Below are 27,362 nucleotides of genomic sequence, written 5' to 3' on the forward strand. Positions count from 1 at the left end.
TTTTCGGACAGAGACAACGCTGTTAACGGCCAGGTACTCATTTTACACCTGAGTACGGTGAGAGAATGTGAGTAAAGAGCCTTTTCCAAGGACTCAACTATGCGCCGAGCGAGGCTCGAACCCTGGACCTTCCGATCCGAAAGCGAGCGTCATACCACAAGAACACATCGCAAATTCGTTCCTTCTATTGCGGTAACCCTATTGTGTCGGGTTGGACGACAAGTGAAAACTGAATCCGGATCGAAAAATATGTAGATAAATAAAATAAATAAAATTCCCTTTATTCATCCCATGGGGGGAAGGGTCTAGATCTATTCCTAAGGAAGACTGGAATAACCCAAACGTTAGCCGCAGCATTAAGCTAGGGCGAGGTGACTTGCTCAAGGCCACACAGCGCAGCGGCGGGTGATCGAACTTGGTACCTTTTGGGTACGACGCAAAGACCGTACAAGTACCACTGAGCCACGCTGCCCCCGTGATCCGTCGTCTCATAAGGGATGATCGACTTTAAAAAAACAAAAAACAAAAACAAAAACAAAAAAAAAAAAAAAAAACAAAAAAAAAAAAAACAAAAACAAAAACCCCCCCCCAAAAAAACCAAACAAACAAAAAAAAAAAAAAGACCCCAACAAACTAGAGCATTTATATAGGGCAATAGCCACTAAACGTGCTCAAAGCGCTTACAAGGGGTCCCTCATAGCAAAAGACAGGGGTCCCTTCTCCTTTGTCTGTGGGGTCCCTTGCCAACTGCAACACTAAACATGCAGGACGAGACATGACGCCTGTTAGGCGATATTACACTTTTTGCGGACAGAGACAACGCTTTTATTACCGACCAGGTCTTTGGTCAGAAAAGAAAACAAATCGTGAGTTGTATTCAATTGTCCAACCTAGGATCACTTGTTTCCTTGAGTACTAATAACGGCAACTCGCTTGACTGTGTCACTAATCTATAAATGATGTCAAAAGGCAAGTCTTATGTCAGGTTAGACACTGACAAAACGTTACGATCGAACTCCAAAAAATGAATTTACAATCAAAATGACGGGAAATATGAACTTTGAGTTTGTTTGCAATGTAAGAAATGTTCTCAAGATGGAACGAATTTGACGTCATTCAGCTCTCTGATATTATTTTCAGACAGCCTGTGTTAGTGATTATTTCTTACTAAATTATAGAATGAACGAAATTTATGTCTCTCAGCTCTCTGTTGTTGATTTTTGGTGATTACTATACTACATCAATCAGACTATAAATGTTTAAGGTTATACACAATTTTGTCTGTTGGTATGTTTAATTTAACTGGCGGATGTTGTGAGTAATTTACCTAATCTCTAAACGCATAACATCAATTATCCACCATAATAAATATAAATTAAAAACTCAAATAGTCTGAAGTACACTCCCCTCCACCCCCCCCTACCCCACATTCTACCGTTCTGGCACTGGAGACCACCACGTAATATATTATATCGGAAAAACAACAAACCCAGCCGATAGCTCTATAAATAGCATATGACTAATGATCATTCCGGCTAACCATGTTTCCTGGATTACTGGCTAACCATTTCTTGCTTATGCTTTCGATATTTTTAGCATTGCCAATAAAAATCCGTTCTCTACAACATTACTATATATACATATTGAAGATAAACACTACTTGCCATTTTAAACCAATATTATGTTGACTTGGGTGAAATTGAATAACATCCTTTGAGGTTTGAGCAATGTTTATGTCATGATTATTCAGTAGGATAAAACTATTACATAATCGATCGATTGTTCTGGTCCATGTTAGAGGTAATTATTTATTTATTTATTAATCTAATATTTGTTTATCTATCCGTTTATTTATTTTATTTATTTGTTTATTCATTATCTTATTCATTTATTTATTCCATTTTTATATATCCACTTATTAATTCTTTTAACTTGTGTGTTTATATCGGCGTATGTGGTGTTTTAGATAGCGCTCTCTAGATCTTTTCAGATTTAGTGAAATTAATGGCGACTGACCTTATATACATATATATATATATATATATATATATATATATATATATATATTTATATATAATAAGCGTAGTAGTAGTAGTAGTAGTAGTAGTAGTAGTAGTAGTAGTAGTAGTAGTAGTAGTAGTAGTAGTAGTAGTAGTAATAGTAGTAGTAGTAGTAGTAGTAGTAGTAGTAGGAGTAGTAGTAGTAGTAGTAGTAGTAGTAGTCGTCGTAGTAGTTCGTAGTCGTAGTAGTAGTGGTAGTAGTAGTAAGTAGTAGTAATTGCAGTAGTAATAGCAGAAGTAGTAGTAGAAGTAGTAACAGTATAGTAGTAGCAATTGTAGTATGTAGTAGTAGTAGTAGTAGTAGTAGTAGTAGTAGTAGTAGTAGTAGTAGTAGTAGTATTAATATCATTATTATCATCATCATCGTCATCATCATAACACTGGAAAACACTGTACTTAATGTGACTTAATGTTATTATAAATTTGGTAGTACAGTCCTTAATTTTGTTTTCTATTTACCTTACATATAATATACAACACACACACACAAACACAAACAAACACACACACACACACGCGCGCGCGCGCGCATATATATATATATATATATATATATATATATATATATATATATATTATATATAAACACTCACGTCTACAGACACCTGAACATATAAGGTGTTAGTTATCATAGTGTGCTGTCTAGTGTGGCTTTGGGTTTTGTCTTGGCTTATTATTATGTGCTTGTTTATTGAACTGTGTTTTATTGTACATGGCATCGTTCTGAATTCAGGTTTTGTCCAATCGAGTTATCGATTACATTATAGGAAACAATAGTGTGACGTCAAACGACTAGTTCCAGTCTCATTGGCCGTATGAAACCAGTCTTACTTTTGGAGGACTGGATACATACAGAATGGTGGCATTGCATTTTGTAGGTGAAATACATCTTGGTCGCCGATAAAGATCATCCATCCTCTCTCTTTTACGCCGCGTAACCATAAGAATATGCCTATACATCATGCTACACAAAAAAAAAAGTTATGCCACCTTACGATTCAATATGTTCATAGTTAGTTCACATGATATCTCGAGTTACACATTTCCAACGAGTTTTAAATCGGAAGAGAAGAAGTTGTGACGACAACTACTTTTGCTCCCCATTAACCCATATATTTTTGACCAATCAAAACACTTGGTTTGTAACACACCCCCAAGCCCGCTGAGACAAATTTAATATAAGTGTTTGCACAATAGAATAAATAATGTTGACCTTGCTCCTCTGCCCTTTAATGTTGTTTTTAGACCACCATTTGAGTGATGAGTACTCACTAGATTTTCTCAACCAGAGTAGTGATGCTATGCATTTAGGTAACATACTCACAATGCCCGTCAGCCGGATATAACGAACCAACACACAAAACTATGTGTAACCTTAAACGTTGATATAATTAAGTGAGAACTAATCACCAAAATGACCGTCTAAAACAATGACAAAGAGCTCATTGAAGTCAATTTCGTTACTTCTATAGATAGAATGCGCTTGGCCAAGGAGTTCACAACATTGCCATCCGGAAGTATAACGGACCAACACACAAACTCTGTGTAACCATGAACTTTTATAGTCTGGTTAATACAGTTTAGTGAGAACAACTCACAAACGCGGATGGCAAAAACAATAACAAAGGTCCGAGTGACGTCATCTGCATACTATCTATAGATAGTATGCAGATGACGTCACTCAGGCCTTTGTTATTGTTTTTTGCCATCCGCGTTTGTGAGTTGTTCTCACTAAACTGTATTAACCAGACTATAAAAGTTCATGGTTACACAGAGTTTGTGTGTTGGTCCGTTATACTTCCGGATGGCAATGTTGTGAACTCCTTGGCCAAGCGCATTCTATCTATAAACATGAAAGGCTCAAGGCATCATTTGTGTTTTTTGTGCGATATTCAAGCAGGAAGAACATGTGAGCATTTTACTTAAATGCATACCATCGACAGTAAAACCCATAAAAATTTGCTTAGTTTAGCAATCACTGCAAATAGGTAGGTTTCAAGACAGACAGCAATCAAAAATAATATTTTACCCGCATCTAATCTTATTTCATTTCAGTTTATTGTATTTTTGCTTTATTTTCTGTTTATTTCAGAACACTGCAGTGATAATGAAAGGACAAACACTTTGTTGTTACCATGGCGACCAAGGGGCGTTTAAATTGGCCTTCAGTGAAATTAGAACAATACTACACATTCCAAAACGTTTATCAAAGGTGTGTGCTATGTCGGTGTGTACTTGCAGAAAGGGCGATTTAACACACAGAACATCAACAGCACAACTGGCCACATATGAGCCTCGTTTTACGGACTCTTCCAATTTACTTGCGATATTAACCAATTTGGTCGGCTGTATGTCAGCGAGTACAAAGCAATTTTTGACCAATGCCATCCGTGACAAAGACAAAGGCATCGAAAGTGCAACTAGATTTGTCTATATTCTGAAAATGGCTGTTTATAATGATTACACCCTTCTTACCGAAGAAGAAAATATCAGAAAATCTAAAATGCAAGCACGAAGCATCGATAAAGAAGTCAAGCCAATCAACAAGCATGCAGCCTTCAGGTGCATCATGGCTAAAAGGAAAAGACAGATGAACAATAAGTTTTTTGCAACGCTTTCTCTGCTGAGTGGAAGGACGATATTCAAATATGACCCAAAGACGAACCGGCTACTCCATAGTGTATCCCAGAATTTTCGACCTAGTTTTGTTGAAATGGACAGGAAAAAACTTATGCAATCTCCTCATTATTATACGGATGAAATCCCTGTCACAATTTGGTGTCAGAAAAAGCAACTCAGTGATTTAGTCGTTGCGCTCAGGAGAAAAGTATTTGAACTAGAGGGCCGTTATCCTTTTAAACATTTCGGACGTTATTGGAATTTAGTTCGTACGCCAGAAAAGTCCAACATAGCTGACGAAAGTGTTATCAGAAACATTCTGATGCACGTCAAAGAAACTAAATTTGTGGATTATTGCAAGAAAATGCACAATAACAACACGCACCGCCCTGCAAAGAAACGGAACAGCAAGAACACAGTAAAATGCTACAACTGTCAGCAGCCACAAACAACGCTGTCATCATCGACTAACGAGAAGAAAAATGTGAGGAAATCTTCGACTCACGGGTGTCGTTATCATCCAGGATTCGTAGCCAATGGAAAATGGTCTTGTTGTCAAGAGAGCTCGGACAAATACCTTTTGTTGTCCCAGCAGCATAATACTCACGGATGTGTAAGAAAGGATTTCCACAAATGGCTTTATCAGAACGTGTCGTGTGTCAAAGCTGACCGAGGAAAACATTTCAAGACAAAAAATGTGCAAAGCGATATTTATTGTGTATAGTTCATGCTTTTCATGCTAGCATCGTAAAAAAAAAAAAAGATATTGTTTTGAAGACAATTTTGTGGACACCTAAATTATTTTGTTAGTCCCCTTGGTAATTGATACCAACGCAAAGTTGAGTCATCGAGGAAAAATCTTCACTCAAAATTTGCCACTATATAGCCAGCTGTAAAATGGGTACCTATAACTAAACTAAACGACTATACTTTCTTCTTTGTTAGATATATAATATATATAATATTATATATATATATACATATAATATAATATATACATATATATATATATATATATATACATATAATATATATATATATATATACATATAATATATATATATATATATATATATATATATATATATATATATATATATATATATATGTGTGTGTGTGTGTGTGTATTACATTGGGACAGTTCATAAGATTTATAACTACATAGTCAAATAGTTTTAGAGCTACGTTATATATATATATATATATATATATATATATATATATATATATATATATATATATATATATGTGTGTGTGGTGTGTGTGTGTGTGTGTGAGTGCTCATATTTTTATCATTAGTGTTCTTTGAAGTTATGATACGTAACATCGAGTTTGTAAATATATATATATATATATATATATATATATGTCCAGACCTGCCCACTACTACGATAAATATGTAGAAATACGAAATGTTGGCTGTAGCTATAGAACTGCAGTCGCCTCTTTGACTCAATAAATCTTATTGAAAAGGAAAGTTTAGTCCTTAGAACCTATATTCAGGACTTTGAACCATTTTTGGATCATGCAAAAGGCAAATTATTGATTTCTAAAGCTGTCTAAAGCGGATTTTTAAAAAAAAAAATGTTTTCCCCTTGGAAACTACGATTTTTTGAAATGTTAAGTAGGCAGCTCTGTACTATGTCTATATTGTCATATTAATCTATAAATCTTGCCATATTACTATGCCTGTGACACATGAATAAATATAAACATTTAAAAAAAGTATATTTCCCTTTTTCATCTTATATAGGGGAAGTTTGTATTAAGGGTCTACCCCAAGGGAAGACTGGAATCTCTTAGGTGACAGCTGCAGTGCAACACCGTAAACTGAGCTATGGTGAGGTGACTTGTTCAAAGCCTCGCAGCTTCAGGTACGAAGCAAAGACCGTACCGCTGAATCACGCTGCCTCCACGCTTATAGAAGAATCGAAATTGACGGTCTCAGCTCTTTGTTATTGTTTTTTTGACAGCCATTTTAATGACTAGTTCCTGGATGGGGTTCCCGACCTCCCATAATTGGCATATAGGTACTTTCTGTATTTTCTACACCCTTAAACCTGTTTTCCCGACCTCCCATAGTCGGCATATAGGTACTTTCTGTATTTTCTACACCCTTAAACCTGTTTTCCAATTGCTTTCTGTCTTTGTCTAAGAATGAGATTACTTCGTTTTGTCCTGACCCTGGCCGGAGTCCTTGGCTGGGAGGGAAACAGTCGTGTGTATAATTATATGTTTTTGTAAATCATCTCTCTGTTATGCACTGTTTCCATATGATATATGAATTGTAATCATTTGAGTGTGTTCCCTTTAGTGGGGGCCTGTTCTGGTGTTTGGATGAGCCTTTTAGGTGATTTCAAACTAAGTACACTGATAGTGTGCTCTTGGAATCTACATATGTTTCCTATTTGAACCAATATTCCTTTGTCTTATTTTTTTAGGGTGCTTTAATTGTGCTTCTAAAACTTTGAAGTCTACTTTCCCATTTTCTTCCTTTTTGCTGGCACTGTCATTGATATGGCCTTAATTGTTGTAAGTGCCGTAAAAAACATTTAAAAACAAACAACAAAAAACAAAAACAAACAATGACAAGTTCTGACTAAATGATATCAGTCAGACTATAAACGTTTAAGGTGACACATAAGCTTGTGTATTGGTATGTTATATCCGACTAGCTGATGTGTGTATTTTCCCTAAACGCATGACATCAATATGATTAATTATAGTTTGGAATAACCAATCCTACTCTTTGGCCATCAATGAGTGTCTTTCCTGTCCTACTTGGTATGAATTGCCGGTGGTGCAAAAGAAAAAATAATAATTTGTCAATCGAACGTTTTATGCCTTTTAAACAAAATTAGTTTTGCTATTGTTATTTATTTTTGCTCCTATTTCCTCTTTGTTTCGATTCTTGCCCTCTCCGGCCTCCCACAATAGAAATGCCCCACCTGATAGCTCAGATAAAATATTCTTAAATTTCTGTGACACACACACACACACACACACACGCGCGCGCGCGCGCGCGCACTGAGAACCCACTACAGCATGCCACCTTATAATAATACTAATCACCGCCAAATTAATAATTAATAACAAACACACCGGAACAGGAAATAGGGACGCAAATATAAACAATGAACTATGGATCTGTCGACAGCCAGGGAGGTGCGACCATCACTGAAACGGTCCTTACAAAATATAATGTCAGTGTCCCTATTCATATATATATATATATATATATATATATATATATATATATATATATATATATATATATATATATATATATATATATATATACATTTCTATTTTTAAATTTTATGCATCAGTTTGATAAGAAGAGATAAGGTAACAGCATGTCAATGATCGGATATCGAACATGGATTATTATATTTTAAGCAGACGTAAATATGATGTCATTCTGTTTTTGATAATATAAAAGAGCTTATTCTCCGTTTTAAGTTTACCCCTCTCCCCCCCCCCCCCCTTCTCTCTCTCCGGGACATCGAAATTGTGGCCATATCTGTGACCAATGGCCTTAAACTGGTATAAAATCTAGAGAGACTAGATGAATGAAATTATATATATAACAACATTAATGTTTAAGTAAACGCATTCATTGTGAAGAATGAGTCTAATTTCCTAAAGTTGAAAAATATTTTATAAGTCTGATGTTTTTGACTTTAAACTGAGTTTTTTTTTCCATCTTGTTAATTTCGACATATCACCCGATGGACGTGCTGAGTCACAATTTTTCTTTAATTCTTATGTTATCGTCGCATCATGCATGAAGGCTTTAATTTGTCTTAAAGTTAAAGTGTGTTGACGTCAAGGGATTATGTGCCAGGTGAAAAGTCTTTGGTAGTAGGAATTAGACGGTGTTTGTAATCTCGTATTTATCGGCCGTCTGCGTTTGGAACAAAATGAATTGAAATTTGCAAAGATATTTCAATTTTGTAACTGTAATCTTATCTTTCATGATTATTCACGCAATTTTCACCTTTTTTATTTTATTAATATAGTATTTCAATGCACCGACTGTGTGAGGATATTGATAGAGATCAACCTTCACTATTAACAAGTTTAACATCTAGGGAAAAATGATTGTTATTTCTAAAATATTTCACTTACCTGAAGGTGGTTTAATGATATGAATCCACAGTATTATTTATTTATCTAAGTACTAAATGTACCTCATTCCACTCAAGGTTGAAAGTAATACTCTCATTTCAAAATTAAGGGATCTAGATCGCAAGTACGTATTCTAAATTTTAAAGTGACAATTAGAAAGCAGGTACTGGTGCAAGATAAAGAACAAGGCATACTTTTTTGCTCTTGTATCTTTCTTTCTGTACTGTCGAGCATGTTTCATACACACTTTTAAGGATATTTATTCTAAATGTTAGTCTCGTTTTTAAGACAATCCAAAAGTTCTTTAACTTAAATACATTATCGCATGTCATATAATGTTACTGAATAATAAATAAGTCTAAATTTATCTAAAATTAAATCACATTTATTAATTTATTAATAAACGTATAGATGCAAATCACAGCCGAGGATATAAATCTATTATAGAGATGTTCTAAAAATTCACACATATAAATCAAAATATTAACTTTCTCAAAATACAATCAATATCTTATTTCTTGCCAATATGACATCAAAATAAATTATTGTAAATACAGAAGTGAATAAAAAAAATATATCACTGTGAAAGATGACTGCATATTTGTTTAAAGCACACCCTCACATACTAGAAGAGCACCGATGAAAGGTTGACACGCACGTCCCTCTTTCCCATCGCTGCTCACAGCGTGAATAGAGGGATGCTTGAGGACGTGAGATGGGACGGCTGGACAAGCGGAAGGATGATGGGGGAAGCGGGGGAAGAGGATGTGGGAGCTCAGATGGAGGTTTATAAAGTTGAAGTGTACGAGCACATGACTTATAATTTAATGTTTTCACTCGTCGAGTTGGTTCCATGGTTTAAGCCACTCACTTTAAACCCAAATCATTTGCTCGGAGATTGCGCAAATATCAACATTCAACAATCAACAAACACTCCTACCCACCCACCCACACACACCCACCCACACACACACACACACACACACACATATATATATATATATATATATACACACACACACACATATTAATATATATATATATATATATATATATATATATATATATATATATATATATATATATGTATATATATATATATATAATAGATGTCATGCTTTGAACGTTTAATGTTTTTTTTCTTCTTTTCTTTCTGTTGTTATTTGATTTTTTTGAATTGAATAATTTGAAAATACAAATCACCATTGTATTGTCCTTATTGATTTTACCTTTGATCAAAAGGCAAAAGTCGAATTTTGTTACTTCATTTATTTTAAAACAGTTGAGCACACAGATTACCAGCTGATATGTCTAAAAATAAATACGATTGTTCTGATCGTAATAGTTACATTTTGCTCGTTGAGCTGATGGTTCCTATGGTATTTTGTTAACCAATTAACTTTCTACCTCTAGTAAAACATGCTTTTAAAAATTTGGCCAGAAAACTCTTCCTCCACATATTCATCGATTTAAAGGACCCATGTGAGGTCCCTGGTTTGAGAGTTTTTGCCAAAAGAATTCATTTAAATCGATCGATATTTGAAGGACCAGTTTTCTGGCCAAATTTTTGAATTCATGTTTTTTTCAGAGTTTTACTGGTTAACACAATGAATATTAAAGGAAAAAAAGATGTCAAATTATCAGTAGATGTTTGTTTTGTTTTGTTTTTAAGGGTTTTACGGCGCTTGCAACACATTAAGGTCATATCAGCGCCAGTAAAAAGGAAGAAAATGGGATAGTCAAAATTTCTAGAATTACAATTAAAGCACCCAAGAAAAGGTAAGACAAAGGGGAATTTGTTCAAATAGGAAAAAGATGTAGATTCCAAGAGCACACTATCAAAGTACTTATTTTGAGATCACCTAAAAGTCTCATCCACACACAAGCCCAGGTCCCAACTAAGAAGAGGGATACACTCAAATGTTTAAAAATCATATATAATATTTAAACAAAACAATACAGTGCATAACAGGGAGATGATTTACAAGGAAAAAAATATCATCTCCCAAATCTCTAACTATACATTTGACTGTTTCCCCCCCAGCCAGGGCCAGGACAAAACCAAGTAATCTCATTCAAAGACAAAGACAGAAAGCATGTTGGAAAATAGATATAAGGGGATAGAAGACACAGTATGTACCTCCCTGCCCAGTATCAGTAGATGTATACACCACCATATCGTGTCCCTATCATAGCATACACATAATGCTACTCACATGGAACGAAATCCACCACTGGGGTCGACAAAATAAAATTACTTCTGACCACTATATTATTATACTATAACAGCGCAGCATCCACTAAGCACGCTCTAAGGGCTTAATAATGGGTCCCTTGCCAACAGCAACAAGTAGGACATTATATAACGCCTGTTAGGCATTAATACAATTATTTCGGACAGAAACAACGTTGTTAAGAGCCATGTACTCATTGTACACCTGAGTACGGTGAGAGAATGTGAGTAGAGAGCTTTTCTAAGGATTCAACTCTACGCCGCTCAGAGTAGGAATCGAGCCCTGTGTCTTCCAATCTGAAGACCACCTAGCTAACCATCCAAAACTAATAATGATAGAACCACACAACAATAACAGTGAGATGATTAACAATGGAATAAAATATCTCTTTAAAAGGGTACTATACATTTGACAGTCTCCCTCCCAGCTGAAGATTTCGGACATTACCAGGGGAAAAACACAAAGCAATCTCAATCCAGAAAAAGGGTTTCATGGCGCTTGCAAAACATTTAGGTTATATCAGCGCCAGTAATAAAAAAAAAAAAGGAAAGAAATGGGATAGTGAAAAAATTAAAGTATCCAAGAAATTCCAAAAGCATACCATCAATGTACCTAAAAGTCTCATTCAAATGTTTAAAAGATATTTTCAACACAAAAATGTAACGATCAGTCCATAAAAGAGAGAGGATTTACAATGAAAATCCTTGCATAATTTTGACTATTTCCCTCTCAGCCAAGGATTCCGGAGAGGATCAGACAGAACCAAGTAAACCAATTCCAAGACAAAGGCAAGGACAGAAAGCAACTCATAAAACAAAAATGTATAGGGGATAGAAGACAGCAAGTGACCTGTTCACCATGAGAGAGCAACATGGAAAGGGAAAGAGATAAGAGATAGACACAGTGAGTGAATTTCTTTCCACCATGGGAGGTCAGAAGACCCCATCCGGGGAAAAATAAAGAAATAGGAAAGATGAGAACGGACGTGGAACACAACAGTCAGCTGGAGAAGCACAATTCTCCTCCCCCCCCCCCCCTTTCCCCATCCTAAAGAATTCAATAATGAGAAATTGAACACGTGAATCTTTAAATTCAAATCTAAGAAAACAATGTTGAGTTCTCAATTTTAATACAGCATCCATACTCATGTACATCAATAGTATGATAAAATGGCAACAATAAACGAAGGCAAATTAAAAAGTTGACAAAGGTTCCTAAAAGACGACTTTTAAAATGTCAACGCTGGTATGGAGAAATGTATGAAGATCAAATATAGGATCCCTTTGAATCCATAAAATCTCAATAGAGAGTGGTTTGTAATAAGATTGACATATCAAAACATTGGAAACCAATACTTAGTTTGATTTCCTCTCTTTTTAATTTTGTCTTCAGAGGTTAGGTGAGAAATACGTATTCAATTTTAGTTGAATAAAAATGTATTTATACCCCAGTGCTTCAGCCAAGAAAATATTCAACTTTTAATGCATACAACATGTTTGGTAATAATTGTTTTTTGTTCATTTATTATTTACGGCATCAAAATTTTTATATCTATTAATGTTTTGAGTTGACAAGTCACCGATTTGTGTCATAACATGACCGAAAAAAAAAAAAAAATATGAATACAGATATAATGTTGAAAAGTCATAACATATTCATAGTCGACAACTCAGAGTCCAGTAGCTGCATTTAGCTAGAGCTTCAGATTCAATAATTGTTTTTTGATTTTAAGGGTTTTACGGCGCTTGCAACAGATTCAATAAAGATCCGGATAAGAATCCTCATTTTGCTATTATTTAAAAAGCCATACCTATGTTTATCAAGCCATAAGTGGGTAGCTAAGTCATATTCAAATTGGCAAAAAGTACATTGTAATATGATCCACACATAGCAAGCAAACTATTCTCACCAAAATACAGGAAAACCTGCAGAAACGGGAATTAATTTGGATTCCAAAGGCGATTCACGTTACAAATTAGGGAATAAATTAAAATTTAGTTCTTTTACTTCAGGAAGTGATGTTGAATTTGATTTAAACTGATTTATGTAATAATCTGATAATTGAATTTATTCACAAGTGATACAAAATTATGGCAAAAGAAAGATCTTTCTTTTATTTGCGGGAGTTAAGCTCTAAAAAAATCAATAAGATAACAGATTTGTCACAAATTCAATTAGACGTCTATAAACACATATTTAAATATCACGAATTAAAATTTTATGTAAGAGTGAGGCAGTTATTCTATAAGTTCTATGTGTAATAACCATTTAGATGGTGCCAAAAAATATAACAAAAGACAGAAAAAGAAATGTTCGAAATATTGATAGTGGTGATTTCTTAAAAAGATGCCTAACATAATGCCACATCTAACTGCAGTATAATTTGAATTTTCAAAAATACAATATATGACTAGAGCATTATTTGCAATATTCAAAATGTTAATGTCTAAACTAAAGAAGAAGAAGAAGAAGAAGAAGAAGAAGAAGAAGAAGAAGAAGAAGAAGAAGAACAAGAAGAGGAAGAAGAGGAAGAAGGGGATTGAGAAGAAGAAGAAGAAGAAGAAGAAGAAGAAGAAGAAGAAGAAGAAGAAGAAGAAGAAGAGAAGAAGAAGAAGAAGAAGAAGAAGAAGAAGGAAGAAGAAGAAAGAAGAAGAAGAAGAAAAGAAGAAGAAGAAGAAGAAGAAGAAGAAGAAGAAGAAGAAGAAGAAGAAGAAGAAGAAGAAGAAGAAGAAGAAGAAGAAGAAGAAGAAGAAAAGAAGAAAAGAAGAAAAAGAAGAATAAAATGAGGGATGGGGAGGAGGAGAAGGATGGGACGAGGAAGAGATGGGGAAGAATGTAAAAGAAGAATAAAAACAAAGAAGAAGAAGAAGAATAAAAACAAAGAAGAAGAAGAAGAAGAATATAAACAAAGAAGAAGAAGAAGAAGAAGAAGAAGAAGAAGAAGGAGGAGGAGGAGGAGGAGGAGGAGGAGGAGGAGGAGGAGGAGGAGGAGGAGGAGGATGGGGAGGAGGAGGGTCATAAAATTTATACAACACCAAAAAAAGAAAATGTTTAGAAATTTGATAAAGGTTATATCTCTATGTTATAAATTAGGCAATCATCATTATAACATACAAAATAAGGTGAATGGATATCAAAATCATATTGGTGAACCTTTTCCTCAAAACAGTTTAGGGTAAATTTGGCTGGTATGGAAAAGTGTGAAAGAAAGGAGAGAAAAAAGTTTAAAATTTTGAAAATGACAAATTCATTTTATCTTTAGCAGAAGTGCACATTACGTTACTACTGCATTTGTAATTTCAGGATATGAACTTTCACTCTTTTCACTTAATCTCTAACTTTGGATTCAGTCACATGAAAATGTGTCATCTCCAATTAATCAAACCACAAAAAATATGGTTTATTCTATAATACATCATAATTTCAAAACGTTGGAAAGGACAAAACTGTATTCCTTTTAGCAGAAGTGCTTATCATTTCACAGCTGCATTAATTATTTTTACAACAAGCTTACTGACAACTGAAGGCATCCACCCAGACCATGCAGCCATATACAGATTGCATTCATGGAAAGAATGGGACTGCTGCCCAAATGATGCCATTCAGGAACCCAAAGAAGAACTGCCAAGCAGAGTAAATCTCCCCAGGAAAGATTGGTTGACACTGAACCGGGCAAGGTCTAAAGTGGGGAAGACCAAAACAACCTTACAAAATTGGGGACTTTCTTCAGACTGCCGATGTCAATGTGAACACACGGCTCAAAACATGGACCACATCCTTCACTAGTGTGAACTTGGACCACATATCAGTGATATGGACCTGAGAGGCTGCACCCCTGAAGCCATCCAATGGATCCACCACTGGCGCGACACGATATGATGATGATGATCATCTCCAATTAATCAAACCACAAAAAATACATAATACATCATAATTTCAAAACGTTGGAAAGGACAAAACTGTATTCCTTTTAGCAGAAGTGTTTTTATGGTTTCACAACTGCATTAATTATTTTTACAACACGCGTTATCACTCTCACCACTTCAACCATAAAAATATCTTAACTTTAGAATTAGTCACACTAAATCGTGTGACAATATCAAATTCAACAAGCCAAGAATGTGATTCAAAAATTAAACATTTTCTCTGAGTGGTCTGAGCCGATATAATTGAGAATTATGAAAGTTTTGAGTGGCAGGTCACCAGACAGTATGGAAATAAAATTGGATCAATTGTAAAAAGACAATATAAAATACAGCCCCACAAGTCTATGTGGATTTTCTATATCCAATGAGATTACATATGTATGTCCTAAATACATTATTATAAACACTCATCAAAACTATATACAATGTCATTAAATATCACGTTTTAAAAATCTATGTTAGAAAGTGGTAGCATCTTATAATTTATGCGAGCAATAAACATTTAATGGTTATTACAAATCATTAGAATATGTTGGTGATTTCTTTAAAAGATGCCAAATAAAATGCCATATCCAATTACAATGAATTTCATTTTGTTTAAATTCCATGTATGACTTTGCTTAATTCAACATCGTAATATATATTTAAACAAGTGAAAAAGATAAAAATACTTTTGGCCCATTTCCTTACAGAAATGATATATTTCTTCCTTAGCAAGGAGCAAATAAACGCACAGTCCAACTGGCAATATACGAGTATGTTACTTCTAAACTACTCTATTTTACCAATTAATGATTGGGCGACTGAGATGTTCATTATTTGAAGAAAAAAGGAAGGTAAACTACATGTTGAATTCAAATAAAAACAACAAAATACTTGCTTATCTATATAATGACTACTTGGCCATGACATCATATATTCGAAAACAATGGATCTTTTTGTTTCTAGTCCTTAACTTATTCAAGCTAAATTCTAGACCCCACTTGTCATATAGTTAATATTATTTTGGCGTGAAAAGTGTGAATAAACATTCTCTCTCTCTCTGATGTTTATTTAGTAATAATGGCTGGCTGAGAAATTTATCATTTGAAAATTGATGGATCAAAAATAATATTACAAGATCAAATCTATATATGAGAATATATTTTTACAATGATGTAAATAACGGATTTGTGTAAAATTGTTGAGCTTGTAATTTCTTTCTCAGATAAAAGAATATAATTTTTATATCAAAATAATTTCTTCTCTAAGCATTAAGTATTAACATTATACAAAAATATTTCAATATTAAATAAATGAAGTATCTATTCCTTTTGTGAATCGCTTATGTCATATTTGCACAACTGCCATAAAGTATAAAACAAATTCAAAATTACATTCCATTGAAACTCAACATATATGATGTGATTATAAAGCACGAGATAATAAAACATGTACAAGAACATGATGATATTGTAATGTAACTTTGCGTGAATAAAGATATCAAACTGTATAATGATAGGAGAAATGAATGGTAGATGCATTATTATTAAAGCGCAACGTTGATGAGTCAATTTCACTATCTGTATGATAAAACAAAGCCTATCCAACCACAAGATAATTGTAAAACATATTCCTAAATGAAAATGTGTGAGTTGATGTCAACCATATCATTATTGTTTTTTGAAAACGATGGGATATTTTTAAAATCAAAATTAAAACAATGCTTACTCATAAAAATTCATCATTGTTACCGCTATTTTCATATGATTGCGAATAAATTAAAATTCTATCAAGCGTTACTTATGATGACATGTGACAAATGAAAAACAACATTACTCAATTAGGGTGTATAAGAAAATCAGTAGCACAAAGTCCTATTCAACTACAAGTTAATATAAAATCTAAGAACGAAATTTTAGAAATGGACTATGATTTTAATAATGATAATGAATACAAACAAAGATCAATTACATATCAATCCAGATAAATACATTCAAATTATTGTTTACTTTAATAATGGTTGCTTGGCCATAATATCAAATATTTGAAAACTTGATGGATCATATTTAAAGAAAAAGAAAATAAATTCTAGTATTTTAAAACACTCTTTTAAATTCCTGAATGTTATGCTTCATTTGTTATAAATCTATGACTGCTATACTAAAGAGTGAAATTAATTTTAAATTACTTGATATAAATGATGAAATAATAAAATATATTCCTATTAAAATTAACAAACTACATGATAAAAAGTGTTGTCATGACAAAATTAAAAGGGCATTATCTATAGAACATATTGCAAAATATTTATATATTTATAGTTAGGTAACATATCACACATTTTATAGAAATGACAATAATAGTTATAACATTAAATTTATAAAAGAAATAGAATAAACATTTTCAAAAAGAGTGAATTTTCTATTAATGTAAGGTAATGCCAATAAAATAATAATACGAAACACCTGAATTTCAGTTTATGTATATAATGATAACAAAAGCGTTCTTGAACCTGATTGTTTTTTAAACAAACTGTAACATATTTTGTCAACATGTGCATTCTAACTAAATACTAAAATATCAAATTATCAAATTACTACGGCTGACTAAGAAATTTATTACTTGAATAACGATGAATATGAAAGAAATTAAAACCATGTTTTATAAAAACTTAACGTATTATTAATATTTTGTAATAAGTGCATCACTCTTACCTTTCTTTTAAGAAAAACTATTATTACTTTTGTTTCATTGCTAATAAATCAAAAGTGTATAGGCATCGCAAAATTAAAAGGGTATTAGAATATATCTATAGAATGATATGTCAAGCGATCTGTGTAATTTTTAAACAGAGAGGTTTCTAGAAACAAATCACTTCTTTAAGTAGTAAGCATTTACGTGTACAGAAAAAATATACTCAAGCTAATCAATATCAAATAAATGAATTATTCTGTTTTTAAAAAGCTACTGTTATATTTGCATAAATAATGTTAAAGTATTAAATGAGTTTGAAATTACATTCCAATAAAACCAGACATTGATGACTTTAAAATATTAGACAATAAAACTTATAGGCAATGAATGATACATGAATAAGAGATTAAAATAAGGTAAACTGAATATTGGATGAAATGAAAGTACATTTATCAAAACTTTATACAAAATGAAAGCTATTTTATACAGTACGCGAGTCATTAACATTAAAATGGCCATTGAAAATTCTGAGACAGGAAAAAAATTTCTTTTAATTTTGATGAGATGACTTTTCTTAAGAAAATTATCTTTCTATCCAACTACAAGGTAATTGTAATAGATATTCCCATATGTCATGTTGCCAGTTGATGAAATATTGTGAACAAAAAATTAAGATTAAAGAAAAATGACACAACACTGCAACTTGAAAAAATACGACAAAAACAACTGAAAGTTTACCATATCTGAAGTTAAAGATTGGGCATTTAAATCTTATTAACGGTGAATGAATTCTATAAGTGCTTGAGTGTATAATATAGGCTTGAAAAAAATAGGAAAGGACGCAATGAAAGGAGCAATGGTGATAAGAGTCACCATTGATGGTGAAAGAGGCAATGGTGATAAGAGTCACCATTGGTGGTGAAAGAGGCAATGGTGATAAGAGTCACCATTGATGGTGAAAGAGGCAATGGTGATAAGAGTCACCATTGATGGTGAAAGAGTCAATGGTGATAAAAGTCACCATTGATAGTGAAAGAGGCAATGGTGATAAGAGTCACCATTGATGGTGACAGAGTCAATGGTGATAAGAGTCACCATTGATGGTGACAGAGTCAATGGTGATAAGAGTCACCATTGATGGTGACAGAGTCAATGGTGATAAGAGTCACCATTGATGGTGAAAGAGGCAATGGTGATAAGATTCACCATTGATGATGAAAGAGGCAATGGTGATAAGAGTCACCATTGATGGTGAAAGTGGCAATGGTGATAAGAGTCACCATTGATGGTGAAAGAGGCAATGGTGATAAGAGTCACCATTGATGGTGAAAGAGGCAATGGTGATAAGAGTCACCATTGATAGTGAAAGAGGCAATGGTGATGATAGTCACCATTGATGGTGAAAATAGCAATGGTGATAAGAGTCACCATTGATGGCTTGACTTGCTTGACTTGCTTGCCTGCTTGTCTGTTGCCTTGCAAGGTGGCAGGGACGATAAAGCCACTTTAAATGATCATGGCATTCTAAGAGTAATTTTCAGGGTCAGATCGGCAGAGATTGCACCAGCAGAGCTCAAGATGAAGAAAGTATTGTTGATATAAAAGTAATGGCAGGGATGTAGATGATGGAAGCAGCAGCAGTGACAATGATGGTGAAAATGGCAAGGCAGGTGACGTGATGATGGAAATCACTCCGGCAGGGCTATGGTGGTGAAGATGATGATGATGGGAGGCGATTCTGATGGCAATGGTTGTGTTGGGAGGTGATAGCTTTGGAAGGGATGATGGGAAGTAATGGTAGAGTCATAGGGGTTGTGATAGAAGAGACCATGATGTGAGGTTAGTGGTAATAAGTGAAAGCCATGGCTTGGCGAAAATGATAGAAGCAGGTTCAACAATAAAGATCCAGTAAATGGCACAGTTCCAAACCCAGGATCAAGGTGACCCATCCAGAAAGAGTCAAACAAATCACATCCCTATCCCCGTCTTCAAGACAATTGTAAATCAACATTCTGCCCAAACACATTCGGGCTTCCTGTAGGCCTCCAGTCCGCCTACTGCACTTGGGTATGGACATGAAACACAAACAAATACACCCCCACCGGTAGAAGCACACTTATCTGTATTTCAAATCCATGCGAATGCCAACCACAATCATCTTGTCAACAAAGAACACGAATGTAACTCACCCGGTCCTAACCAGTTGGAATCAACTCAAACCCAAGTCCAGAACCACACCACCACCTTCACTTTATCACTGAATCTACCTCCAGCATCCTCATCCTCCCCACAACTTCCACCCACCACCACCTTCCTCGACAAACACAATCTCTACATCACAATCACTACAACCCCACCAATACCACCATCATCACTTCCTCCACCATTACCTCCCTTCACAACCATTGCCATCATCATCACTTCCCATCATCATCCCTTCACCACCACAACCCTCCCATCATGATTTCCATCATCCCATCACCCAACAATGCCACCTTCACCAACAATGTCACTATTGTTGCTCCACCATCTACATCCCCATCATCACCTTGCCACCAACAACTCCAACATCTTGATCACTGCCATTACAATCCCCGGGGCCCTCCAATATAACCCATCCCATTACTCCGCTGAATACCACAATCATCCTCCATGACCTCACCATCCCTGCTGGCCACCGCCCCTACCGCCCACATATGGCCAATCTCGATTCCTGGAGCTTGATGACGTCATATATCTGTAACAAAAAGAAACAGATCATAAAATGCAGGGAAAAAAAATCAGTTCTTTGACTTCACATCTAGTTCAACTTTTGTTGATTCTTGTCTAATCCTGGGGCTTTCTATCTTTCAAGATTTTCAAGGTTTGCTTCAACTAAGTCGTTTGTAGTCTTAGTATATACAAACTATTTTGCGAGAGAACTTGTCTTAGGTTATACATACTATTTGGTGAAAGGCCTAGTCTTAGTATATACATATTTTGTGAGAGGCCTAGTCTTAGTACATATTTTGTGAGAGGCCTAGTCTCAGTATATACATATTTTATAAAAGGCCTGTTCTTAGTATAATAAACATAATATTTTGTGAGAGGCCTGGTCTTAGTATTACATACATACTATTTTGTGAGAGGCCTATTTAACACCTACAATATGACATTGATTGATATCATTCATGGTGCACAAAAAAGATGATCAAAACACATATTGCACGCTATTATTTGCAATTACTGCCTCGATGAAAATATTTACCTCCTGTCTTAGTGTAGTATGTAGTAGTAGTAGTAGTAGTAGTAGTAGTAGTAGTAGTAGTAGTAGTAGTAGTAGTAGTAGTAGTAGTAGTAGTAGTAGTAGTAGTAGTAGTAGTAGTGGTAGTAGTAGTTGTAGTAGTAGTTGTAGTAGTAGTAGTAGTAGTGATGATGATGTGGTAGCAGTGGTTGTATTTGTAGTGAAGATTATGTTTTGGTGCATGTAGTAGTAGTTGTAGTGATGATGAGGTGGAGTTGACTGCATTTGTAGTAGTAGTAGTAGTGGTATGATGATAATGTGCTTGTAATTGTAGTTGTATTGGAAGTAGTGATAATGATGTGGAGGCGGTGGTTGTAGTAATAGCAGTGGTAGTGGTGTTGATGGTGGTGGCTGTAGCAGTAGTGATGATGATGTGGTGGTGGCGGTGGTTGGAGAGAGGAGGATGAGTGGCGATGGTGGTTGTAGTAGTAGTGGTAGAAAGGTTGATGTGGCAGTGACGGTTGTAGTCGTACTGGTATTGATGATGTGATAGTTGTTTCAGTGATGATGATGGGGTGGTTGTGGTTGTGGTAGTAGTGGTAGTGATGATAATGTGTTGGTAGTAGTGGTTGTAGTTGTGGTGATGTGCAGTGGTCGTGGTGTGGTGATGATATGTAGGTGGTTGTACTGGTGGTATTAGTAATGATGATGTAGTGGTTGTGGTTGTAGTAAAAGTTGTAGGATGATGATCTGGAGGAGCTTATTGTAATAACGATGGTAGTGATTATGATGTGGTGGTGGTGGTGGTTGTAAGCAAAGTTTTATTCATGATAATGTGGTGGTGGTGGTTGTTGCAGTGTTGGTAATGCTGTATAATGGTGGTTTTAGTAGTAATTGTGGTGATGATGTCATGGTGGTTGTAGTGGTAGTGGCAGTAGTGTTGATGTGGTGATGATAGCTGTAGAAGCAGTTGTATTGATGATGATGATGTCGTGGTGGCGTTTGCAGTAGCAGTGATGAGTGGTGGTGATGATTGTAGTATGTAGTAGTAGTAGTAGTAGTAGTAGTAGTAGTAGTAGTAGTGATGATGATGTTGATGATGGTGATGATGACGATAATGTGGTGGTGATAGTGGTAGTAGTATTAGATGTTAGAATTAGTAGAAGAAGTAGAAGTATTAGTTGTATTAGTAGTAGTAGTAGTAGTAGTAGTAGTATAGTAGTAGTAGTAGTAGTAGTAGGAGTAGGAGTAGTAGTAGTAGTAGTAGTAGTAGTAGTAGTAGTAGTAGTAGTAGTAATAGTAGTAGTAGTAGTTGCAGTAGTAGTAGTAGTAGTCGCAGTAGTCAGAGACGCAAACTTTAAATTCGGCTCACAGGAGTTTCAGACACCACTCATAGGAATATCAATGCCGAAAGAAGAATTTCAGCACACAAGAGAAAGGAATTGGAATGTTACATAAACACATTGCCAAATACAATCCCATAGTTTCCTGTAGTATACTGGTGGTAGTGAGGATGAGGTGGTGTTCATGGTTGTAGTAATAGTGGTAGTGATGATATGGTGGTGGTTGAAGTAGTAGTGGTAGTGGTGATGATGATGTGGTGGTGGTGGTTGAAGTAGTAGTTGTAATGATGATGATGTGGTGGTGGCATAGTGGTTGTAGTGTTGTGGTCGTGATGTTGATGTTAGTGGTGATGGTGGTTGTAGTACAAATGGTAGTGATGATGATGTGATAGTGGTGGTTGTAGTAGTAGTCGTGGTAGTGATGATAATGTAGTGGTTGTGGTTGTAGTCGTAGTAGTGGTAATGATGATGTGGTGATGGTGGTGGTTGCAGTAGTAGTGGTAGTGATGATGTGGTGGTGGTGGTTGTAGTAGTAGAAGTGGTAATAGTGATGTGGTGGTTGTAGTAGTAGTGGTAGTGATGATGTGGTGATGGTGGTTGCAGAAGTAGTGGTAGTAATGATGATGTTGCAGTGGTGGTTGTAGTAGTAGTAGTAGTAGTTGTGGTGATGATGATGTGGTGGTGGTAGACGTAGTAGCAATGGTAGTGATGATGATGTGGTGGTGGTGGTGGTTGTAGTAGTAGTGGTAGTGATGATGATGTAGTGGTAGTGATGATGTAGTGGTGGTGGTTGTGGTAGTAGTGATAATGATAATGTGGTGGTGGTGGTTGTAGTAGTAGTGGTAGTGATGATGTGGTGGTGGTAGTTGTAGTAGTAGTGGTAATGATGATGTGGTGGTGGTTGTAGTAGTAGTGGTAGTTGCAGTGATGATGATGTGGTGGGGGTGGTTGAAGTAGTAGTGATAGTGATGATGTGGTGGTGGCGGTGGTGGTTGTAGTAGTGGTAGTGATGATGTGGTGGTGGTGGTTGCAGTAGTAGAAGTGGTAATGATGATGTGGTGGTTGTGGTGGGGCTGGTAGTTGTAGTAGTAGTAATGATGATGATGTTGTAGTGGTGGTGGTTTATAGTGATGATGTGGTGGTGGTGGTAGTTGTAGTAGCAGTGGAAGTAATGATGATGTGGTGGTGGCGGTGGTGGTTTTAGTAGTTGTGGTAGCGGTGATGATGATGTGGTGGTTGTGGTTGTAGTAGTAGAAGTGGTAATGATGATGTGGTGGTTGTAGTAGTAGTGGTAGTGATGATGAGTGGTGATGGTGGTTTGCAGAAGTAGTGGTAGTAATGATGATGTTGCAGTGGTGGTTGTTGTAGTAGTAGTAGTAGTTGTGGTGATGATGATGTGGTGGTGGTAGTCGTAGTAACAATGGTAGTGATGATGATGTGGTGGTGGTTGTAGTAGTAGTGGTAGTGATGATGATGTGGTGGTGGTGGTTGTAGTAGTAGTGGTAGTGATGATGTGGTGGTGGTGGTTGTAGTAGTAGTGGTAATGATGATGTGGTGGTGGTGGTGGTTGTAGTAGTAGTGGTAGTTGCAGTGATGATGATGTTGAAGTAGTAGTGATAGTGATGATGTGGTGGTGGCGGTGGTGGTTGTAGTAGTAGTGGTAATGATGATGTGGTGGTTGTAGTTGTAGTGGTAGTGATGATGTGGTGGTGGTGGTGGTTGTAGTAGTAGTGATAATGATGATGTGGTGGTTATAGTAGTAGTCGTGGTAGTGATGATAATGTAGTGGTGGTGGTTGTAGTAGTAGTAGTGGTAAAGATGATGTGGTGGTGGTGGTGTGGTTGTAGTAGTAGAGGTAGTGATGATATGGCGATGGTGGTTGCAGAAGTAGTGGTAGTAATGATGAGTTGCAGGTGATTTTTGTGTAGTAGTAGTAGTTGTGTGATGATGATGTGGGTTGTAGTAGTAGTGGTAGTGATGATGTGTGATGGTGGTTGCAGAATTGGTAGTAATGATGATGTTGCAGTGTGGTTGTTGTAGTAGTAGTAGTAGTTGTGGTGATGATGATGTGGTGGTGTAGTCGTAGTAGCAATGGTAGTGATGATGATGTGTGGTGGTTGTAGTAGTAGTGGTAGTGATGATGATGTGGTGGTGGTGTTGTAGTAGTAGTGGTAGTGATGATGTGGTGGTGGTGGTTGTAGTAGTAGTGGTAATGATGATGTGGTGGTGGTGGTGGTTGTAGTAGTAGTGGTAGTTGCAGTGATGATGATGTTGAAGTAGTAGTGATAGTGATGATGTGGTGGTGGCGGTGGTGGTTGTAGTAGTAGTGGTAATGATGATGTGGTGGTTGTAGTTGTAGTGGTAGTGATGATGTGGTGGTGGTGGTGGTTGTAGTAGTAGTGATAATGATGATGTGGTGGTTATAGTAGTAGTCGTGGTAGTGATGATAATGTAGTGGTGGTGGTTGTAGTAGTAGTAGTGGTAAAGATGATGAGGTGGTGGTGGTGGTGGTTGTAGTAGTAGTGGTAGTGATGATGTGGTGATGGTGGTTGCAGAAGTAGTGGTAGTAATGATGATGTTGCAGTGGTGGTTGTTGTAGTAGTAGTAGTAGTTGTGGTGATGATGATGTGGTGGTGGTAGTCGTAGTAGCAATGGTAGTGATGATGATGTGGTGGTGGTTGTAGTAGTAGTGGTAGTGATGATGATGTGGTGGTGGTGGTTGTAGTAGTAGTGGTAGTGATGAGTGGTGGTGGTGGTGTTAGTAGTAGTGGTAATGATGATTGGTGGTGGTGGTGGTTGTAGTAGTAGTGGTAGTTGCAGTGATGATGATGTTGAAGTCGTAGTGATAGTGATGATGTGGTGGTGGCGGTGGTGGTTGTAGTAGTAGTGGTAATGATGATGTGGTGGTTGTAGTTGTAGTGGTAGTGATGATGTGGTGGTGGTGGTGGTTGTAGTAGTAGTGATAATGATGATGTGGTGGTTATAGTAGTAGTCGTGGTAGTGATGATAATGTAGTGGTGGTGGTTGTAGTAGTAGTAGTGGTAAAGATGATGTGGTGGTGGTGGTGGTGGTTGTAGTAGTGGTAGTGATGATGTGGTGGTGGTGGTTGCAGTAGTAGAAGTGGTAATGATGATGTGGTGGTTGTGGTGGGGCTGGTAGTTGTAGTAGTAGTGGTAGTAATGATGATGATGTTGTAGTGGTGGTGGTTGTAGTGATGATGTGGTGGTGGTGGTAGTTGTAGTAGCAGTGGAAGTGATGATGATGTGGTGGTGGTGGTTGTAGTAGTAGTGGTAGCGGTGATGATGATGTGGTGGTTGTGGTTGTAGCAAAGAGTGTGTAGGGTAACGTAGTTACCAAGAGCTCTCACTTCTCTTAACCGCAATGCTATTGTCGCGTGCCAGGCGAGACAGCGAGGTGGGTGTGCTCCGCGTGTATCATGCGCGCGAGGCTTACTGATACAATGAAGAAAATACGAGTAGAAGACGGAAGATCCGTGGCTTCACCAAAAGCGGGAAGTGAGAGCTCTTGGTAACATAACAATCGTTACCTACACGCTCTTTGGTTGTAGTAGCCGTGGTAATGATGATGTGGTGGTGGTGGTTGTAGTAGTAGTGACGATGGTTGTCATATTAGTGGCAGTGATGATGATGAAGTGTTTGGAAGGGGGGGGGGGGGGGGTATCCTTCTTGGAACAAATTGACCTCACCGGAATTTGACGGAAGTTGCCCGCTACCGAAATTTTTGGCTCCCGACCAGAGTTTTTTTCCGGTGAGACCGGAGTTTTGGCATCACTGATTAGTAGTAGTAGAAGTAGTATTAGAGATTAGTAGTAGTAGTAGTAGTAGTGGTAGCAGCAGCAGCAGAAGTAGTAGTAGTAGAAGTAGTAGTAGTAGTAGTAGTAGTAGTAGTAGTAGTAGTAGTAGTAGTAGTAATGGTGGTGGTGCTTGTAGTAGTTGTAGTATGTTTGTTTTTAAGGGATTTACGGCGCTTGCCACACATTTAGGTAATATCAGCGCCAGTAAAAAGGAAGAAAGTGGGATAGTAAAAATTTCTAGAATTACAATCAAAGTACCCAAGAAAAAGGGAGACAGGGAGATCAAAAAGGGAACAGATGTAGATGTAAAGCCACTATCAATGTACTTAGTTTGAGATCACCTAAATGTTTCATCCTGACACAAGCACAGGTCCCCACTAAGAGGAAGACACAGATAGAGAGAGAGAGGGAGAGAGAGGGAGAGAGAGAGAGAGAGAGAGAGAGAGAGAGAGAGAGAGAGGGAGGAAGAGGGTGAGGGAGGTAGAGAGAGGGAGAGAGAGAAAGAAGACCAACAGACATTCCTACCTCAAAGAGAAGGCTCCAGTCCTATGAAGAATACACAATCCAATCCTGTCCGTCCTTGAGAAAATAATAAAAAACGTTATTCTTGTTTATGTTGTGATCGAAGAAGTTATGTTTTGAAAGAAATGCAGTCTCACGACTAACGTTCAGATCATCTTTACATTCATCCCGATAGCTCAACTGGTTAACTACTAAAACAATGTGACAAGTTCTGTTCCCTGTTGAGCCTCAAAAGCTAACTTCTAAATGAAGACATAGCACAAGGCTATTAATCGTGCAGCACAGACAGATCTTATGACACTTATGAGAGTTTATACTCATCAAACCAAACTCCTGATTATTTCAATGTATAACTATAAGCAATTTTACTTTGTAGTTGTTAGCTAAATGACGAGAAAATATTTTACAGTAAGGATAGAGACACAGTTTCTTTAAATGGTGGGCCAGTTTTATTAATTTTATCACTTGTGAACTCTTTAAAACCATGTTTTTGGCAGGATACATTGATTCTTTATCACTGTTTCAGTTTCAGTTGGATGGGGATGTGTGGCTCAGTAGTACAGTTTTTGTTTTGTACCCCAAAGGTCCCGAGTTCGAATACCGGCTGCGCTGTGTGGCCTTGAGCAAGTCACCTCGCCCAAGCTCAGTTTGAAGTGCAGCACTGCGGCTGACGTCTGGGTTATTCCAGTATTCCCTTGGAATAGACTCTAAAGACAATTTTCCCCTATAGGATGAATAAAGGGAATTTTATTTTTATTTTATTGTTGCAAGTGTTATCTTTAGAAACTTGTCAGTCAGAAGCCCTGCAAACAGC

The 27,362-nt window shown here is 36.3% G+C and overlaps 1 protein-coding gene and 1 long non-coding RNA gene across 3 annotated transcripts in view; both read left to right on the forward strand.

Annotated features, from left to right (window-relative positions):
- Positions 1 to 27,362, forward strand: part of LOC144972041 (uncharacterized) — a 509,884-nt gene that overhangs the window by 475,535 nt on the left and 6,987 nt on the right. The window lies entirely within an intron of this gene.
- On the forward strand, positions 1,556 to 5,608 carry LOC144970855 (uncharacterized). Of its 2 annotated transcripts, none has more exons than XM_078910952.1 (2): positions 1,556 to 1,800; positions 4,153 to 5,608. In XM_078910952.1, exons 1-2 carry the CDS (start codon positions 1,792 to 1,794, stop codon positions 5,401 to 5,403), a joined length of 1,260 nt encoding a protein of 419 aa, XP_078767078.1. In that variant the 5' UTR covers positions 1,556 to 1,791; the 3' UTR covers positions 5,404 to 5,608. The 2 variants fall into 2 exon arrangements, with proteins under 2 accessions (XP_078767078.1, XP_078767079.1); XM_078910953.1 differs by having other exon boundaries at positions 1,556 to 1,718.

Source organism: Berghia stephanieae, chromosome 4 (genome assembly GCF_034508935.2).
Source record: "Berghia stephanieae isolate SIO BIC M18660-M18661 chromosome 4, UCSD_Bste_1.3, whole genome shotgun sequence".
NCBI classification, from domain to species: domain Eukaryota; kingdom Metazoa; phylum Mollusca; class Gastropoda; order Nudibranchia; family Aeolidiidae; genus Berghia; species Berghia stephanieae.